Source organism: Pomacea canaliculata, linkage group LG4, assembly GCF_003073045.1.
Source record: "Pomacea canaliculata isolate SZHN2017 linkage group LG4, ASM307304v1, whole genome shotgun sequence".
Taxonomy (NCBI): Eukaryota; Metazoa; Mollusca; class Gastropoda; order Architaenioglossa; family Ampullariidae; genus Pomacea; species Pomacea canaliculata.
In genome coordinates, this window is record NC_037593.1 from 26,812,288 (window position 1) to 26,833,413 (window position 21,126).

The 21,126-nt window shown below is 40.6% G+C and overlaps 1 protein-coding gene across 2 annotated transcripts; it reads left to right on the forward strand.

The window, feature by feature from the left end:
* The first annotated feature begins 378 nt into the window (after positions 1 to 378).
* On the forward strand, positions 379 to 12,555 carry LOC112562910 (ras-like protein family member 10B). Of its 2 annotated transcripts, none has more exons than XM_025236513.1 (4): positions 379 to 799; positions 6,309 to 6,792; positions 8,999 to 9,247; positions 11,493 to 12,555. In XM_025236513.1, exons 1-4 carry the CDS (start codon positions 558 to 560, stop codon positions 11,727 to 11,729), a joined length of 1,212 nt encoding a protein of 403 aa, XP_025092298.1. In that variant the 5' UTR covers positions 379 to 557; the 3' UTR covers positions 11,730 to 12,555. The 2 variants fall into 2 exon arrangements, with proteins under 2 accessions (XP_025092298.1, XP_025092299.1); XM_025236514.1 differs by having other exon boundaries at positions 721 to 824.
* Positions 12,556 to 21,126: the final 8,571 nt, after the last annotated feature.

A 21,126-nucleotide genomic window follows, 5' to 3' on the forward strand; every position in this document is an offset into this window, starting at 1 on the left:
GTGTGTGCGCGTGGATTTTGTAACACTTCCCATAGAAGCACATCGTTTCACAGTATGTGATCGCCTCTCTCCACTTTACAGAAAGGTGATCGTGGTTGAGTCAAATCTGGGGAAAGAAGCGGTAGATACTACAAAGATGTATTAATATCGTAATTATCGCTGACATCATTGTCAACATCTTTTACCTTTTCTTCCTCGTCGCCGTCATCGTCTTCTTTCTTTCTTTTTATTTTCGAACTCATTCTGCCACTAGGCGATTCTACCACGAAATTGTATTACTGGACTGCTGACAGACGATTTTTTCCAGTTAACTACTAAAACGAGGCAGGAGTGTACAAAGCTTCCGGTTTAGTCTCATTCATTTTTTTAGGCTCGCCGAGACTAGCAGCGGAGAACTTCACAAGAGGCTAAGCCCTGGTCTCGGCAGACAGACAGCGATCCACCTACACACGTCCGTGATTCTGTCAATTATATTCAGAGGGAAACTATATTTATATAAAGAAACTATACACTCCACTGAACTAATTTATCTTTTCACACTCACTCATTCACCACGCATGCGCAGTAGCAGGACGAGGAAATGCGTCGCACAAACAAAAAAAAAAAAGAAAGCGGAGAAGTTTTTCGCAAGCAGTCGCGAGGCCAACGCGTGCCTGGCCGCTCGCCGCGTGACTCTGCCGCCTCCAGTGTCAGTGCGGACCGCTACAGCGCCGCGTGAGCCTGAGCCTGAGCCTACCAGAGTCGGCCGGCGACACGGAGACACCCGCCAGACGCGGCGGAGACAACATCAAACGGAAAGGTATGAAACGAAACGTGGTGTGCAGGTAAGGACTGCAACTTTCGTCTTATCTTGCTTGATGGGGTGGGGGAGAGTACGGGGAGGAGGAGGAGAGGGAGGAGGATGTGATGGTGTGGGGGGGGAGGGATGGAGAAAAGGAGGAGGAGCAGATGTTTATCGTGCGTGTTGAGTGAACCAGATCAGGGGGGTCAGGATGGGAGGGGGACTGTGGGCAACAGCTTGCCGATCAGCCCCGGTGATTACTCAGATGTCCAGATTGATTTGACATTTCGCTCTGTGAGCTGCGCGGCGCCGCTGTAAGAGACACTGCCTCGGTGAGTAAATACATGCGCTCGTGTAAACAGCCACAGGGTCTGGCCGGCCTGCTGGCTGGCTGTCATGCTCGCCTCTCTCTCTGGCGTCTTGTCGAAGCAATGAGGAAAAAATAACTATAATTTAACGGTCATTTCGGTGAATGACCGAGGTCCTCAAACGACCATCCGAAAGATTAGGTGAAAATCTTTTCTTTTCTGTTCAGCCCTCTCTCTTTTCCTCCCCTCCCCTAGTCTTCCTCCCTCATCTTTGGCAGATTTCAGTAGTTTTCACCAGGAGGCTGACTGACCATGTATCAAAACATTTAACTTTAAATCACTTCAATCTGGATCCGCCTGTGTAAATAAATCAGGACATCTAACAATGTCCACTACCTCATGAGAGGCTGACATTTTAGTAGCAATCTGCTAGAAACAGAGGAAGCAGCTTTTCTTATTGTCATTATCTTCATCGGATTTAATTTAGCTTATTTTTTGTGTTTACCTGTTGAAAGTCTCAGTTAACCATTTTGTGATAACATCTAAGGTGTCTAAGAATGCCCTGATAATGAATCCACCGTCAGATGGAATCCAAGAAATTGAAGCCAATCACAAATGTCAAAAGATTAGCTAGATGTTTAACCGACAGTTTATACAAGAATAAAATAATTTCGCAGAGATCCAGGTGTTCTAGCACGAGCGTTAACAGGTGAAATATGAGATGATACGTGAGGTGATATATGAGATGTGGGATACGAGATCTGACATGCCATAGTTTGATAGAATGTGATACGATATTATGATATTTTATATTATCTTGGAACATCTTGGAGGTTTTAGGGAGCTGTCTGTAACTTAATTTCCGTCTTGACCTTTATAAATGAAAGTTCTGGCAGGTGTGCCGGAATTAAAAACTTAAACCTCATCAGCACATGGTGGAAGCTTTCATTAGCTCTCTGAGTACAAAGGTGGTTGTGGTCTATGCCAAACTTTCCATGTACGTCCACTTGTCTTCATGTACACTGTTACAGACCCTAGCCAGTCCCTAGTTCATCCCGCACACGGAGACAGACCTGACTCCAACAGAGGCGGAGCAATTACTTCCCACTTGATAGCGATGAACTTTTGTCAAGCAAATAAACTGTGCCAGTCAGTAATTAGCAATAAACGGTCAGGTGATACGCGGGGACAAATTGTTGTGGCAGCACGCGCAGAGAGAATAATTATTGGTCGTGTGGTGCGCGTGCAAGTGTCCACTGGCTCCCTGCTGCGCCATATTCTTGTTCCTATCTCGCTCCTATTAGTGATGAATAATTATTGCCTATCCTTGCCTCTTTTGAACTTCTCTGTAGTGTGGCTGATGTTATTCGGTGTCTCTGATTTATCCCCTCGAACCTGGAGGAAATCAAATGGATGAGCAGGACATACAGCTGGACATAAAACACTTCCAAATTACAACTGGACATGAATCCAGCATTTCTGACTAGCAACTGGGGGTGGAACACTTACTTTTAACTTATAACTGGGCATGAAACAGTTACTTCTAATTTACAACTATGAATAAAACACTTACTTTTAACTTCTAACTGGGCATGAAACAGTTACTTCTAATTTACAACTATGAATAAAACACTTACAGCTGGAAGTGTAACAGATGTTTCACAGCTGGCATGCCGACCAAAATGTTTCTCCTCTGGCACTATGACCAGCTGTGGATGCTCGAAACTGATTCCACGAAGCTTAATTTTTTTTAAAAGACGAATAGAGTGTAGGTGTTGTACAGCTGTTTGTAATTATTTCTTAATGATCACCTAAAGAAAATTTCAGACACCGAATAGAATTTTTTCCCGAGGAAAGTAACCGATCCAAGCCTGACATTTTCAATCGGAAAGAGTCCGGTGTCCAGTCTCTGAGGTCATTAGTTCATGCCACAGCGGGTTCTGTGCTCGAACCATGCGTCAGACAAGAAGGGATGGTTCGAGACACGCTGTTACAGCAGAAGAAATAAAGGAAAAAAGGGGGGATGATTGTGGTAAAGGGGAAGCTAGCGAAGCGAACAAAATATCTTGAGAAAGAAACAAAACAAGCTGCAAGGAGAGGGAAAATAAAAGCAGAATGGATTAAGATAAAATGACATATGTGAAACAAGGGAAAAAGTATTTACGAGACAGCTAAGCTTTCATAATGGAGAAGAGGAGAGAAAAAAGACAAAAAGACAAGCGAATGAGAAGACACAAATGCACACTTTTTTGGTTTTGTTTTTAAGTTTTACTTGCTGTTGAGAAGCTGGACGAAATGAGATAGGGATGGTGGAAAAAATGAAGCTGAAAGGTAGCTTGCACAACCAACTTCTGTTTTATTTTGTTTTTTGTTTTGTTTTTTTGGAGGGGGAGAGGTAAGGAAGCAGGGGCTAAGAGAGTTGGGTGGAGGGCGATGTTGGTAGATGGAGTGAGAGAGTGAGTAGCAAGAAAATTGTCAAGCATCCGAATGTTACCTTCCAACGGCAAGGTATGACTTGCACACCATCCGGGTATCTTTCATTCTACCCTCGAGTCTGATTCACATCCTACACAGATGGTATTCATGAAGCACATTCACCCAGTCATTTCCATACCCGGGCTGGGTAAATCTGCTAATAGCAAACAAATGCTCAAACTTCGCATTTATGAACTTGTGCTCGTCGTATTCATGGTTCATGGACATTGGCAATCATTGGAAAACCTGCGAGTAACATTGCTTTGACTTGACTAGGAAACTAGTGGGTAAAGTTCGAGAGCCATTGACTTCACATGCGCTGTTCAACTAAAAGAAACATCGAAAAGAACATACACGAAACTGTAAAAAGTTCAATTTATTCACTGGAACGAAAATAGTCATTGGTTTTGAATACGAAACAAAACGATAAACAAGCATAGTGAATGGTGTTATTAGTAGAGTCAGAAGGCAATATTAATTAATAAAACAAAGAGAAATATCTTGACTAAGAGGTTCAGTTGTGTTATTTAATGTCGTTTGTTAGTCTTTGATTACGAAATCAACAAAAATGATATTTTCTAAATATTTCATTGCCATCATATGTGTCCACGTCTTCAGTTTTAAATTTTATCAAACAAGATCTCCGCCATTTTGACAGGTAGGGACCCGGTCCGATAAATTAGCCGCTAAGATGGTAGTTTGTGGACGTCCACCAAAAGGTCCCGAATACTGGGTTTCAACGGTTACCTGCGAGTAGCAGGTCTGCCCAGTCCAAGCAACTGGCTGGGTAAATGTGCTTCAAGAATATAAACCCAAGCTGGCAGGCAGAGAGTGTCGCCATCACTGGAAATACGTACCGGCTAGCCACTTCGACTTGGCGAGACCCACCTTATCACGATAATCTCCCTTGTGGAGGAGTTGTCTGCCCGGCCAATCACGGGCGCATAGTTTGTGCTACACCAGGGGTGAGTGAGAAGACACGAGCGAGAAAGAAAGGATTCATTAGCTGTTTCTCTGCTAGTCCCTTGCGGTGAGGACAGTCGGTTCGCTGTCACGAGGGTTGGTTTACGAGGCTGAGTTGTTTGTAGAGATCTGACCTTTCATGGGGTCAATCGGAAGCTGCTTGAATCGTCAGAAAAACTTATAATTTGATGTCACTATCTCATTGTTCTTTAAAGGGGATATTTTTCCTAACACACTGCTGACCTGAGATCGGGACACCTTGGGCGGGGTTTGGATGGTGTGAGACAGTCCTCAAGCCTCGAGGCCAAACCTTTGCTTGTCTTCCTGCAGTGAAGATGATAAAGATGCTCGGTTCAGATCCTGTCTCGAGGTCCTTAAACTTTTCTCTCTTCCTGTCAATTCATCTTTATTCATCACCACTTCCCCTCCACCTCCCACAATTCAAAGTCACCACCGTGTGGTTGGAAACAGTTTTCTGTATTAAAAAAAACCCCAATATTGTGTTAAGAAGAAACAATACAAGAAGGACCAGTTGGGTTGGACTTGAGGCTTGACACTGACACTGTTATCGCCGACTTCCTGTTTATTTTCCTTCAAACTGTCCCTGATGTGGAAACACGTTTTTGGACGTCGCCCTGCACGCGTGTATTGACATAGCAATTTTCCCTCCAGTTACACTCATCTGAGACTAAACGAAGCAAACACGTCTCTGGAGGAAACAAAAATTAGTTCGCGGAAAAATCCTTAGTGCATGCGGTTGCTTTAGAACAAAATGTCACGACGAGAGAAAACGAGCAAAACTCGTCCTTTTCTGGCCTGCGGGGAAAAAAACCTGCAGAATCTTCTAGTTACAGTTGTTCGTGAAGAACAAGAAGTAGAGAAACAACAATTCTTAGTGCAAGGGTGTCACGATATTTGTTTAGCGGTATCATAATATCGTACCCACAATGCACTGGTTAACTGTATACCATATAGTATACTGCAGGGAGACAAAAGGAAGGAAAATATTTTTGAAAGGCGATGGCATGTGTTGTGGAAATTTTGTTTGCACATTGTAATCAGTGATAAATTTTCAACCGACTGTGTAAAAGCTTTCTGAAATATTGAAAAATGTTCGTATTCGATATCCCTGCCCTACCTCCTGCATCAAAGCATCTTAACAAACGGAAATACAGAATGAGAAATACAGAATTAAACCATGTGTTTATTATTTTCAGCTCTAATCGATTTATAAAATATTTCTAATACACGTGCAGATATTTAAAGGCAAAATACAAAATAGTTTAGCTAATTGTGTCTGGGTAGAGTTATATGCCCTCTGACCTTTCGCAAGCCGCCTGTGGCAAAACTGGTGTCAGGCTCCTCCTGACCCGTTCTAAGATGAAGTCATCTCAATGCTGTCTGGTTGTGTACAATGTTGTATTATTGTACTTTATGTTTGGTTGGGAACGGCATTTATCGTTGTACCTCCAGCTTAGGTATTTCTTATGATTGTGTCTGCTGTTTATTTATTTCTAAATGAATTGTAAATATCCTCTTATCTTCTCTCTAGTACTCCATCGTGCTGTATCAATATACCCGAAGTTTCGTTATGTTGCTTGCAGTGTCGCAGTCGTCAATCGTTGTATTTGTGCTGTATCATTGTATCGGTCGTTTACCTCACACAATCCTTCTCACATTGTTGCTATGTCACTGCGCTCAATCACTCAATACCCCTTCGCTCTCCACATCGCGTGACCTGCTTGTCTTTTCTTTTCTTTTTCTTTTTTTTTTGTCTGCAGCGTGGAAACGGCTTCTCCTACGCCCTCGCCGAGCCATGCCTCCGGGGCTGCCGGCCCGTCCTACTCCGCTCACCACGGCGACGACAGCAACGACATCGAGCAGATCGTCACCGTCACCACCACCGCCGCCAGCGGCCACGCTCGCTATCAGCCCCTCGGCCACCACCACCAGATTCACGACGACGACATCCTGCCCTTCCCATGCGATCCCCCCGCAGCACCCGCCGACGTGGAGAGTGCGGAGCCCCGGGGGGCAGGGGGTCAGGCCGCCGCTCGTCCGGACCCTCACCACCGGGACAAGGGAAAATCTCACCGCCGGCGGTTGGTGGGCGGAGTCCCCAGCTGTCATATGACCATCGACTCGGACTATCAGAACGTGCGCTTGGCCGTACTGGGCGCACCCGGGGTGGGCAAGTCTGCCATCGTCAAGCAGTTCGTCATGCAGCAGTTTCCGGAGGAATACGTGCCCACGGAGCAAAGACAGGTGCTGATGATAACGAGATCAGTGACGAGACAGACGATGACTACCTATGGAACCTATGATGTTATAATTGGAAGTGATGTCTGTGGTGGCTGATGTCTGTCTGTGCGATAATCTCCACAACAGGATAATGAGTTCAAGAGCATCAAACCTTGATAAGATAAAATGCATCCGATACTAAAAATAGACTGGGAGGAAGCTAATAAGTCCTCAAACCTTTTCCCAATCCGTTTATTTACCGCCTCGCAGTTCACCTTTGAATAAAGTCATTTACTCAGCTCCTTTCCTTTTTTGTCTAAAGTCATCCATTATTGTCCATTCATCTTCGGCTTCAAAGGTCCAGCCGGGGCGGCAACTGTTTCTCCAGACCTTTTTGTACTTCCAGCTGAAAAGAGCGGCAAATTTATTTGAAAATGTCAGAGGCGTTACGACCAGGCTCAGATGAATGGCAACAGCTTACCACAGACTCCACAGTGTCTGTTATTTCCCTTAATCACTGGTGGCCGGAGGTCTACAGGGGATGGGAGAGTAGGGGATATCGACGGCTCCCTCTTGGCTTTCATCTCGTGTAAAAAAAAAAGTATATATATATAGAGAGAGAGGGTGCACTCTGAGGTTCGACATCACTGGCTGTTAGTTGATGTAAAAAATAGAACTTGTCTTGATTAGGAGGGTCGAGAAAATTTCCAAAAGTCGGTGTATTGTTCTATTTGCACTCGACAGCGATCGTTGTAGCGAAGACGATGACGATGACAATGACAACGATGATGAAGGGGTGTGGTTTGTTTATTATGATGAAGGGGTGTCTATGTGATTTATTTCCGGTTCTCACGAGTGTAATGAATGTATAGTAAATTTTTTTGCCAACTAAGAACTGTATTCCACTGTTTACTACTGAACATTATAACGCGATACATATGACACGTTCAGTCAAACGAGGGCGAAAACAAACAACAACAAATGACTTTCATGAACAATAAAACAAAAACTGTCCACAAATATGAATCCATGAGAGAAAGTAATGTGTAACTTTTAAAAATAATTCCAACGATTGTTTACTTCATTAATGTGAAAAACTAAGTTGTCTTTGCAGGTGGAAAAGCTCAATTTAAAACAACCTTCTACAAATTAATTTAAAAGTTAACTGTCTTCGCTAATCTGAAAGCTTAGTGTTAAATGATCCTGACTTCGTTAACGTGAACGGTTTGTTTAACACATTTTTATCCAGCTTTTTTCTTTCATCGGTTTGTTAAGAAAAGTATAGTGTGTTCTGACTGGTTTTTATTAGTCATTTGAAAGCGATGCTTACTTGTCAGTTTAATTGTTCTCAAAAGCAGTAAGTATTATTACTCAGCATTTTTTATTGGTTATTTTTCTCTCTCGATTAGAAAATAATTTTCTTTACCTTTCAGTTTATTCTTCGTGTGTTTCCTTGACATTTTTCTTCCTTTCAAGAAAGAACACTTAAAGGGATTATTGTTCTTATTTTTTTAATCCATAATCTTTAATTTCGCAGAATTTTTTAAGAACAGTATTTTTTTCTGCCCTTCGTAAAGATTTTGTTTCCGGATGTAGAACAAAGACCTGCTCATACGAAGTAGACTGATTTTGAGTGCACATGAACTGAGCATGCATGATAATAATAGTTTGCTAAGAAACTGGAAAAAAAACTATTATTTTCAGTAATGTGAATGAACGATTATCCTACTGCAGCATCTTCGTGGAGCTTACTGAAGTTAACTAAATGTAAACCTTCTTCCTAAGGACACTTTTTGGTGAAAATTCGTGGGCTTGACCACACTGTACTTGAGATATAAATACAGTATAAAAATAAAACCGTTTTTTTTTGTGGCTTTAAAAGCCTGGTGAAGCCTTGAGCAGATGAACAGATTAAATCACATTTAGAATTTTCCAAAAATGTGCAAACCGGAAGATGCTAAGACATAGAATAGATGGGATTCACAGTTTGCAATTATTTTTATTTATCTTTATAATCTAATTTTGTCTATCCGCAATCTATAAATAGATTGATGTCTTTCTATCTTTATCTCTGTCTTTAAAAATATAAGTCAAAAAAAAAGGCTCAATTACCTGTAGATTGGTGCAAACATAGACATCAATCGCTGTAATCACAATTAAACTGATAAATGTATCCTAAAAATGTTTTACTGCATTTTATTTGAACTCATTTGTTTTGCCGTGGGGACAGGTGTTCTGTCCGGCAGTGATCATCAACGATCACCTGTACGAGGTGCGCATCATCGACTGTCCCTACATCCCTTACTTCCCCGTCAGCTCCCTGTACGAGTGGACAGACTTCAGGGGCTACGGACTGAGGAACGCCACCGCCTACATCCTGGTGTACGACATCACCAGCGAGGACAGCTTCCAGTACATCAAGAACATCCGGGAACAAATCCTGGAGTCCAGAGACATGCATGATGTTCCCATGTTCGTGGTGAGTACAGTTGAATGCACGTGTGTGAGTGCGTGTGTCCATTCAGTTATTTTTTGTTTGTTTTGTACTTTGTTTATTTGTTTGTTCTTTTACTTATTGATTAGTTTGTTGATTTGTTTTGTACTTTGTTTATTTGTTTGTTTGTTCGTTCGTTTATTTATTGGTTAGTTTGTTTATTTGTTTTGTACTTTGTTTATTTGTTTGTTTCTTTGTTTGTTTGTTTGTTCGTTTGTTTATTTATTGGTTAGTTTGTTTATTTGTTTTGTACTTTGTTTATTTGTTTGTTTGTTTCTTCGTTCGTTTATTTATTGGTTAGTTTGTTTATTTGTTTGTTCGTTTATTTTCTATTTTGGTATTTGTTCTTGTTTTGTTTTGGTTTTTTGTTATGCTGTTTTTTTTGCTCGCTTGTATGCCTCATCCTTCATTTGGGAGTTTTTCCCTTGTACCTCCTTTCTCTCTCTCTCTCTCTCCTTTTTTTGCTTGTTCCTTTTTTTTAACTTTGGACAGGGCCAATTTATTTGTTCAATGAGCAGTTTGTTCTTGCAGTGCTTCCCTAGTTTCTATTATTTGTTGGAGCTTCTGAATCACTGCGCTATCTGTTTGTTTTTCCATTCTCTCTTGCATCAAGTTTTTATGATTTCCTTTTAACTTACCTGTCTGATCTTGACTCATTATTGTGATTTTAATTTCCTTACTTCCAATTCGTCTTCTGTTTCTACTTCTACAATCTCTACAAGCGCTTGATCTACCAACAACTAAACCTTCTCTGTCATCTTTATCTCAACAACCTCTACCCTCCATCACATGATTTTTTTCTCTGTCTCGGTTTTACTTTTTGTCCTTACATTTGTCCTACAGACCTGTATGTCAGTCTGTCCTGCACGTGAACCAGATAAAACTTCGCCTTTCGGCGGAACACGAACCTTAAAAACAGAATATCCTGACACTGATCATTACCTCAGTCCCTGCCTTCTACAGGTGCAACTATACACTGATATATCCTCGCAGCAGATCGCATTTAAGTTCCAAATTAATGTTAATCAAAGCCACATTTGATTAATAATTACCTTAAAACCTCGTTCCTTTAAAACTTTTAAAAAATCGTCTACGTCAGCTTGGAATCGTATTTCAGTTCAATCATCTTTCAACCCTATAACATTTCACCCATCATTGGTATCGTGTTGACAGTAATCGAAACATAAAAAGTTTTGTCTGGTGCAATCTCGAAACAATTAACCATTTTTGTAATCTGTTCATCAACGGAAGTAGATAGAACAGTCTGTACAGGTAAAATGTCTGAAGAAAGCAATTTTCTCCACCGCTCGATCTGTCCTCTGAACGAGATAGTCTTTTTCAAAGCGAATCCTTCCTTTTGGTTCTCGAGATACAAACCTAGAAATATCCTTACCTACAAGAAGGGGTTTTAAATTTAAAGTCGAGATGATAAAAGAATTTGTTTAATTAATATTTCTTAATTAACATAATTATCTCGCCTCTCCCACGGTCTTGACTATGTAAGCGTCACGTCCAAGTTCTAACTTGTTTCTGAACATGATATCTGTAAGCTTGGACCACCAGGCAAAAAGGTTTAAATTACTCAGATTTGGAACAATATCCTTAAATCAGACCTTTTGTTGTTAATAATTACAACAACAACAATAACAAGAATCTACTAGGCCTTTAAGAGACAAGATTCATTAGTACCTGACTAAAAGTGTCTCACCCAAAAGAAATTCAGTTCGCAATCAATTTTTTTTTCGAGCTTTCATGTGTCACTCCTGTTGTTTTGAGATATTTCTTTGCCATGCAGTTGCCAGTCAGTTACTAATTTGTCTGTAGACAACGAATAATGGAATTTGTACTTTAAAGCAAAGCTTGAACATCTGTTTTCTGGAGGGGAAAAACAGTGGCAATGATTGGCTGGACTACAGAAGAAGGGGAGAATGTCAGTTTGATAAAATTACATTGTAAACATGGCTCAAAAGATATTTATTTATTTATTTAACACCACGTTTATTTTTAGAAGATAAATCTTTTCTATTTCAACATCCATGTCCTTGGCGGAGGTTGGTTTAGAGTCTAACATCTCTCGGCACCATTTTTAAACCGTGACCTGGGCGGGTCGGGTGGATGTTGGTGATGATGGAACGAGGGGAAACGGGTGGAGATGGAGATGGAGGAGTTGAAAATAGCAGTCTGCTTCTAAGTAGTATAGATATAGAGTTATGTCGTCTATTTTTGGCAGGTGGGAAACAAACACGACCTGGCCGAGGAACGCGGAATGCCGAGAAGGGAAGTGGCCAACCTGGTCAAGAAGCAGTGGAAGTGCGGCTACATCGAATGCTCAGCCAAGTTCAACTGGCACATCATGCTTCTCTTCAAAGAGCTCATGAAGAGCGTCGACTACATCGACTACGGCCACAAGCCGACGTCAGTCCGAGTGCAGGATGCTTTGAGACGAAACCGTTGTTTTATTTTGTGATGTCGGTGTGATGAACTCTGTTATGTTTCTTGTGTGATTGCATTCAGGCGTGTGAATATAAAAATGTGTGTGCATGCCTGCCTGCGCGTGTCTGTGTGTGTGTTCAGACGATAATTATCTTTATTTCTATGTGTATCTTAACTTTGAAAAACTCTTCGCATCATGTCCATGAGAGACTTTTTTGTATACTGTTCATAATTTTGCAGATAGTGTGATTTTTCTTCGTGTGTTCTTAACAAATCTCGAGCGGTAGAGAGAGAGTTCCGTCGACATTTTGATAGCAACCAAAATGGCACACTGCGCTGATTATACTTACCAGTCTTAATACTGACCAAACAGGATACTGCCAAAATTATCACACATTTTTCACTCTGCACTGACCATCACTTTCCTGGGCAGGATCCATACCCTGGATAAGTTTACTCGGATAGAAAAGTAACACATGGACTCGAGGTTCTCTCGGGTCTTGAAATTAAAAATTGAAAAAGTCCCATAATCATACCTAGCAGGACTGGTTTCCTGATTCATCAAGAAAAGTAAAAGATGGAGGAAAGGGTTGGACTCTCGTCTGCCCTACCAAGCATTAGGCACGGTGAGCCATGACAGTATATCGCTTATAAAGTAATTTTAAACCAGTTCAACCCAGACCCATTAGACCTTTGAGAATCCTTAACAGTAGTGTAAAGCATAATAATGACTGTTACTTTTTTGAAAGCACAAAACAGACCCGATTTCTAACATAAACATGGATATGTTCAGAAATAATAGTTTGTCGCTAGTCATGTTTATTTACGACACTGATTTGAGTATAAAGCATTTTGTACAAGATATGTGTACGAGTGTCTGTACCAGAAGAGACTGTTTTGCAGGACAGACTTCAGTATGACCGAGAATGATCACTGCTCATTGCTCACACAGAAGACCCACCTTGTTCAGCTCATTATTTATAGTATCATTTCAATCGGTCATAAAGTCAACAGTTGTGGATACTTTGTGTGTCACAGCAGTCTGTTTTTAACCAAGTGCTTCTCTTTAGAAGGATGATGCGAAGCCATTTACTGTGTTTATTTACTGTGCTTATTCTCTAGGACGAAAGGATTTCCATTTTACCATGTTTCTTGACCACAACAAAAGAACTTGGATTGTACGGTGACTCTTTTTTGCAGAAGAATGTGGATTTTATTTACAATGACACTTTAGTTGGAATACGGATCTGGATTCTGTCCTGCTGTATATATTATATAGTGCAGAAAGCTGTGGATATGATTGTCTCTGAAGCTTTGTTTAGAACACCAGGATGTGGAGTTTACTGTGCTGCTAGTGGAAGACAGGAAAGTGTGACCGGATGTTCTGTTTGTAGTACCGACTGTCCCCGTGGCTGATTCAGGAGGTGTCGAACATCAGCTCACGAAGGCTGAGTAGAGATCACTGGACCACAAAATTCATGCTTTGCTGTCCACTCTGCGCCAGGTGAACCATCTTCAAACTCATGTGATTTCTACTCCTTCTTTTTCTCTTTCTCGCCGTTTCTTTTTTCTTTCTTGGGTTACTCTCTCTCTCTTGCTCTCGCACTCTCTAAAACTTTCGCTCTCAATTTATATCTTTAAATATCTCTTTAGGTTTATATATATATATATATTGCTTTCTCTCTCTTTTTCTTCCCCTTCTCTCTTTCTCTGCCTGTCTGAATGCTTTTAAACTATCTTGCATATTTTATGGTGTGTGCGTATAGTCACCTCGATTCTTAAATCTTTAATTTTACTCTCAATAATGCTCTTAAAAATTAATCTCAAACTTTTAATCCTAATCCTTCAACTAAATTACGAACGTCATCTATGAAGTAAATATTATGTAATATATTCATTTATGATCCCAGTTTATACATCGATTTCTGATATACTCTCAACCCTTCTGGTTGAAGCCACAATGGCGCCTGTGAACCGTTGACTGGAGGCTGAAATGTGCGCAAGTTCGTGTGTCTGTTGTCACTGATAACACTGCAGTAGGGATCATGTTCCCTTTAATTTATGGAACAGTTTGTGTGTGGTAGCTGTGATAGATTTTTCCTTTTATATTTATGGACGCTTTTATGTAAGGTAGCAGTAAAGTATGGACGATTTCCCTTTCAAATTTATGGACATTTATGTAGGGTAAGCTTCCTACTGAAGATTCCCTTTCAATTTATGGACATTTTTATATATGGTAACATTTCAACATGATCTTTAAAGTTTACCAGACTGGGTTTTTTTTTTTCTTTCACTGCTGGATTCGGTTTCCTCAAATCCTACCGAAGAAAAGTTTTCGATTCTCGAGTTGCGAGTCAACAACCTGTAAATATAAAAAGATCATGGTGAAAGAGCTCGCGTTGTCAAGGTGATGTTTGAAATCTTGTATCTCGGCAATGGAAAGATACTATTTATTTACACCAGCGCAGTCCTTTCAGAAGATATTTCCGCTATAGTTTACTTTTAAAATAATGAGAAAATTATTGACAAAGTTATGATAACAAGCTTCATTCTTGCATTCAGCAGTTTTATCACGAACGTATATAGGTGTCTGTCTGCCGAGACCAATGTTTAGCCTCTTGCGAAGTTCTTTGCTGCTAGTCTTGGCGAGCCTAAACAATGAATGTGACTAAACCGGAAGCTTTGTACACACCTGCCTCGTTTTGGTAGTTAACTGAAAAAAATCGTCTGAAAGCAGTCCAGTAATACAAGTTCGTGATTTAATATACAATCACTAGTGATGTCACATAAAGAACTGTTTAAGATGGGCGTATTCAATCATAACTAATCTTTTTCTTTAATGTTCATAAAAATATAGTTAAAATGTTGCGAAGAAGACATCGCAATTTTCTTGGTCACTGCAGTCCATCTCAAGCTGGTCACTGTCCTTATAGTATCACTTTCCTATCATCCATGTCATCCATCAGTGCACATTCTAGTCGTTATACTTGGATGAAACCACTGTGTGCCAAACTACAAACAAGTGCAATTTCTTGTACACAGAGTGTGACCGTAGAGGGATTAAATCTTGAACTTTGCACGAAAGTGAACAGGATATAAGAAAAACAGTAATACTTCTCTTCCTAAAAATATTTGTATCTTGTCTTTCTAAACTATATTAAGGTCTCTTTTATTTATTTATGACACTAAAAGAAGCCTAAGCACGAGAGAATAGCACATTCTGGATGTCTATCAGCTACCCACATCCTGTTACGAAACTGTGACCAGAAACTAGCTTTTATAAATATATATATGTAAATATATTTTAAAATGTATATAGCAAGATTTCAAGGTTTTAGCTCTCTCTATATATATAAAAGAAAGGGAGGAACCCAGTTATGTTTAAGTTAAGGACATGTATGATCTGTTTAGGAATTTTGTCAGAGTTCTTTTTGTGTAATCAAAGCATTCGCCCGTAGAAGAACTTGTTCCTGCGTTTTTGTTTGTTTGTTTGCTTGCTTGCTTGGCTGGTTGGTTGGTCGGTTGGTCGGTCGGTTTTTTTTCCTACAGCTTTCGTTAGCAGTGGTGCAACTGTTTGGATGTAGTAATAGTTGTGATTATGTCGAGATGTTTACATTGTGTTGTTTTGTTGTGCTGCTACGTGTGTTTGCTGTCGTGGTGGGCGTGTTCCTGAATCCCTGGATGTGACATTTTGTAGGGGGGATCTCGTTTTCATTAAACTGATGGAACATGGAGTGTTTTATCTCTTTTTTTAATTATATTCATGACTTTTTACGCGTGCGAGAAAATGCTAAACGAACATTAAGTTAGAAAAAACAATGACTGTGTTGATGGATGAGTAAAAATGTTTTTATTTGGAGTATCTCTCTTGCTCGCTCTGGGTATGTTTATGTGTGTTTTCAAATGTATTTGTGTTTTTGTGTGTGCGTGCTGTGAGAGAGAAAGAAAAAAAAAACAACCACTAACAATCATTCAACAAAATTGTTGTTCAAGTTTAAGTAAAATGTACTTCCTTGCTGTCTGTTTTCCAAATACTATCTCTATTATTAGATAATACAGGAAACAGTAGAAAGCGGGACCGATCACTATCTAAACATTGTTGACTCCAGGAGTTTGTAATTTTCTAGGTTTAAAAAAAATCAAGAATTGTCAATAAAACATCTCCAATACATTGAAAAACAAAACTAATAAAATGGACTCTTCATAGAATTGTATCCGTGTGGAACAAAAACATTTTACACAGCTTCTGTGTGTTGAATCAAAAACCTTTTATTTAATTATTTACGAATATTGCATTCATGCGTTTTACAACATGGCTGCTACTTTCCTCTTCTTGATCCTAAAGGTCAAAATAATAAATCATCTTAATCTTTCATAACACTAGAAGATCTTTTCTCCTTATTACACTTATGATGGTTAAGCTCTTGTAATACAGGAAGCCTTCTCTACCGAGTTAAATGTCAACTTTTTGCCATCAATGCTCTATCTGATCTCACCTCTCCCACTGCTTCCACATTTATCACATTGGTCTACTGCACAAAATGGTAGAATGATTCTTTCTGTTGTATCGTGTGTAGAGGGGAGAGAGACGCGAGCTTGCATTTTGAAAATTTTAAACAAAATAATCAAACAAAACTATACTTCAACGTTTAAAAAACAACAAATTTCTTCCATAAACTAAATCCCTTCCCCACAATGTCAGATCAGAAATTTCTGACAGTAGGAGCTTGTAAACTGTTGCCTCTTGCGGTTGGCTTTTTTTTTTTTTTGTGCATCTCTTTATTGACAGAAGCGCATTTTCGTAGTCATAGAAACGCCAAATAGCCTCGACAGTCCCAGCAGATAACAATAAAGGGATCTCGAGGGCTTGTTGGCCTGCTTCTGGTGAAACAAAACCAAGAGATGGCGCAGCGAGAAAATTACGGGCTCACCGACTGACTCTGGGGTCATTTCGTCACGTGCAGTGTGACGGACAGGGGTCGTGCACTGCGACAGTTGGAGCTTCTAATGCTGGTTGATCCTTCCGATCAAGCAACACAAACAAAGACTCACGCAGTAGGCGCGCACGAGAAGCGAACGATTCATGAAAAACGACAGGAAAAGGTGTCAACTTCCGGAATTTCGTGAGAGTCACGAGAAGTTGGGAAAGGGCAACGGTTAGCTCATGTCACCAAACAGTACGGATCACGGACGTGTATAGGTGGATTGCTGTTTGTCTGCCGAGACCAACGCTTAGCCTCTTTCGAAGTTCTCCGCTGTTAGTCTCGGCGAGCCTAAACACTGAATGGGACTAAACCGGAAGCTTATGTCGTCTCCATGCCTCGTTTTAGTAGTTAACTGGAAAAAAAATCGCCTGCCATCAGTCCAGTAATAAAATTTCATGGATTGGTTGTCCTGGGTTCAGAACTCGGAGACGCTGTTCTTTCTCTTTCTGTGGCATCTGTTTACACGGCTAGCATGCTTTGCTGAGTTGCTGGACTCGGCGTAAAATCACCAAATCCACACACACACCTCCAGTGCCACAAATAAATGAGTGAGAAGACGATTCCAATTTTAACACGCCAATTTTAAGTCCATCTCATCGGCCAATGTGTGAACCACGCTCATCTACAACTTTTCAGCTGAGGCACTTGTTCTTCCTTGGAGCCCTCGGCAGGAATGCGAACTCTGATTAATTTGGTTGAAGACTATGGCGCCCTTTCTGTAATAATGAACAAACGAAAAACAAACACAAAAAAACTCCATTGGACCCAACATCAGAAGAAAAGCTACTCTCTAAGAAACACGTTCGGACATGCACATTGGAGATGGCGCTGTGCACCCTTTTATGGTAATTTCATTGGAGGCTGGCTCTTAGCAGAAAACTTCAAGATTGCATGCCCGGGCAAAGTGCCCGCCTTTCGCTTCTGGTGTTTCCAGCAGGTCCGACCATAAAAGGATCTGGTGGAGCGACTGGGAGCGATGATGGTGCTGGTCTCCCTCCCACCACAACCACCACTCTACATCATGGCTGCTGGATGTGGTAGGAGGTGTCGTCTGCTGACGATGTTTTACGGCATGTCGTAAAGCTAAACTCGAGACTTCGTTGATCACGTGAGTGGACTTTACTTCCGGTTAATGGGGCGAGATGCTGCGAAGAGTGTTTCTGGTGGAAACAATGTTACGTGGTAAATATGTAGCTTTCGAGAAGTTCATTAACAGTATTGTAGACTTTTCGCTCTTTCCCTTTCCTCCATCTCTGTACCGACATTTCTCATTTTTACTCACAAAAAAATGTTAAAACTCTAACCCCATGGAATAGTAAACACACTTAAGATTTATTACTGTAAATTTCATTATTTGTACTCTTAACATAATCAAACATAAAACTGATGTAATGTAAGCTTTCTCACTAGGAGGCTACATCCATGACACACCTTCAGGTGGATTGTCCTTGTCTCCCCTTGCGCTTCATTAAAGGTGGTCCCTGTCACCTGCTCCTTATTCTCGAAACCCGAGATTGTTGGCAGAAGAAGATAACTCATTACAATTTTTTTCTCGCCTTTGTTTTTTCGTCGTTCGTTCTTCTTTTGCTTTTTTCCTTCTTATCGTTGTCTTCCTTGCTTTCTTCCTTCTCTCCTTTTATGCCTTCTTATATTTTTCGTCATTCTTCATATTACTTTTCTCTTCAGTCTTCCAAAGCTAAGTCAGTAGCTGTTAGACCTAGTTTTCAGAGTAACAGACCGTTACCAGGATCTGGATGCGGGTTTTAATAATCTTAAAAGTGTTTTCTTCTTATTATTGTTTTTTTCTGTCAACCCTAACCCCAAAATCTGGAAGTAATTTTTCCTTATCCTGGAATGCAGTCTTCTTTCTGGTGGACTAGTAGATCCTCTTCTGGCAACGGTAATGCGACATAAGATAACCACTGGTCTTGACAGTTTGACCAGGCATCACACTCTGCGTAAGACCATCCTTTAGGCTACCCCTAAGGTAAGCCAGTGCCGAGCTGGACAGACACGGCATGACTAGGACAAATCTTCCCACACCCGACCACTACTCCCACTGGCCGTTAACTGGGGGTTAGGATTAGAGGATTATTCCAACCTACAATGACTCATTTTAACGACAAACACCTATAAATAAATAAACTTTAACTTTAATCATCAAATTTCCCACATCATGGATGTACCTTCACTATTCCTGACCACTGCAAGCCTAGGAAGTCGACGAGCGAAACATTTATGTTTACGACAGAGTCGCCGCCATCGCTGTTGCCTTCTCGATCCCAGGTTACTTTATATTTGCCAGTAATTAAATAAGCTCGATAAACATATCCAGCTTCGTAATCCATAAAGCTGTCAGCCGTGTTAATGTCGGTAAACTGGTGTTCCGATTGCAGCTATAAAGTTCTCGTCTTCGCTTCATCTGATGAGGCGGCGGTGGACCTGACAGGCCCCCGGAGCGTGAAATTGTCCACCTCCGTTGCGAATGGCAGCCTGCGGAATTTTGCAGATTCGATCCATTTGAGAATAAGAACTCCATTGCCTGACACCGAGGCAGGACAAGAGATCTCGAGATTGAAACATTGTGTGGATGGCAGTCGCTCGTATACTTTCTCTCTCTCTCTGTCTGTCTCCTTGGTGAATGGAGCCAGCGCCGTCAAGTCGACATGTCATCTGTTCGACAGATTGTAACTAACTTAGTGTTTGTCTACCGAGACTAAGGAATGGCTGTAGCCGAGACAGCAGGAGACGCCATGTTGGTGGTTGACCTGATGTGAACAATTAACTTTTCTACAATGATTTCCTCGTCTTGATCTCCAGAGACATGATGCAGTGATCAACCTGTTCATTGTTCATAGTTTAGGAGCTGGACTGCCAAAATGTCACCGAATGACAGCAAGACCTTTTCAAAATAGTTCATGTTCATTCTCTCTTTTGTGAGTGAAAAGGTATGGTGACAATCAATCGTCGATGGGTTCAGTCGCTTGGAAAACTCTTTTTTCTTCTTCGCTCACCCAGCTGTGAAGGTACCTGATGAACTCAGGAAGATAAAAGGCGGATTAGGAATACGGCTGCAACGTACTGTGAACACGGTGAACCAATCTATATTCTCCTCCACCTGCTTCTCTCTAAAATAAATATTCAATAAATGTATTGATACTTTACCATCATTTAGCCAACTCAGTGCATGAAATATAGTAATCACGATTCATTACACTTATTATCTCAATGTGAAGGTTAGAAACATGATGGTTAAAGCCACCATATAGCCAGTAAATCTGAAATTATAGTGCACATGCCCTTGACAATGTATGTAGATAAAGGTAATGTGACATCATCGAGCTTCCTTGAACATCGATGTAAAAGTCAGACTGAGCTGCTCTTCTAAGTCATACAAATGTTCAAACAGCAATCCAACTGACTGATGCTTGAGAGAACAGCAAGCACTGTGTCACGTGCAAGAGCAAAAACATCCGTAAATATGGATAATGACATATATAGACTTACACGCATTCATACAAATCACAAACCCTTCACTGTATATACATTGATAAGATGTACATATACACACGTATTTTTTATTGTTTGATGGAAGCTATATGATGGGTCGTGATGGGAGGAAAGAGAGGCGAAGAGAATGGAAATAACATATTTATATCTCCAGCTTTACAATCTATGTTTCAGGGTTTTCTCACTTCATAGGTTCTGAGCATGTTCATTATCTGCTAGCTTCTGCATGCTTTTTCGTGTGATGAGGATTTGAACTCCCTAGTGACCCCAGTCCAGATCGTCTTGTCACCCGATTCTTTCAAAACTATTTCGTTTAGACATTTCCACAGATCGCTTGCAAGACACGGTGCAGACATGTGAAACTCTCGCATTTTGCTGTCGCTCTGTTGTTGTTGGTTTGTTGTTTGTTGGTTTTTGTTGTTTGTTGGTTTTTGTTGTTAATTGTTGTTTGTTTGTTATTTGTTGGTTTTGGTTGTTGGTGGTTGTTGTTTGTTGGTTTGGTTGGTTGGTTGTTGGTTGTTGGTTGGTTGGTTTGTTTTGTTGTTGTTGTTGTTTGTTTTGTTGTTGTTGAGAAGCTACCTCACATACACTTCTTCAGTTCTACTTAATAACAATCCATTCACTACAACATCTTCAGAATTCTTCATGACAATATTGAGGAGGTAGACGAGTCAATCTTTTCCCATGTCCATGAAGCTGGTGTAGTAGACAGGAACTGGCACAGCATGGCGGCTCCCGTAAAGTCTGAAGGCAGGAATTGATAACTTTGAAAATATGCTAGTGATCGTCTGATCTATAAGTACAAAGAAGTGTTTTACAGTTAAACATTACGAAATAAAAATAATTTACCAGTAACATGTAAAGGAATTTTCTTAATTACTGGGTTTTCTCGTCCTATCTTTTTATTACGGTATCACACTGAACTAAAATCCATCA

Coding starts and splice junctions, on each gene's coding strand:
- LOC112562910 (XM_025236513.1), top strand. CDS start 558: ATGCGCAGTAGCAGGACGAGGAAATGCGTCGCACAAACAAAAAAAAAA. Junction 800..6,308: donor AGACAACATCAAACGGAAAG/GTATGAAACGAA, acceptor TTTTGTCTGCAG/CGTGGAAACGGCTTCTCCTA. Junction 9,248..11,492: donor ATGATGTTCCCATGTTCGTG/GTGAGTACAGTT, acceptor TATTTTTGGCAG/GTGGGAAACAAACACGACCT.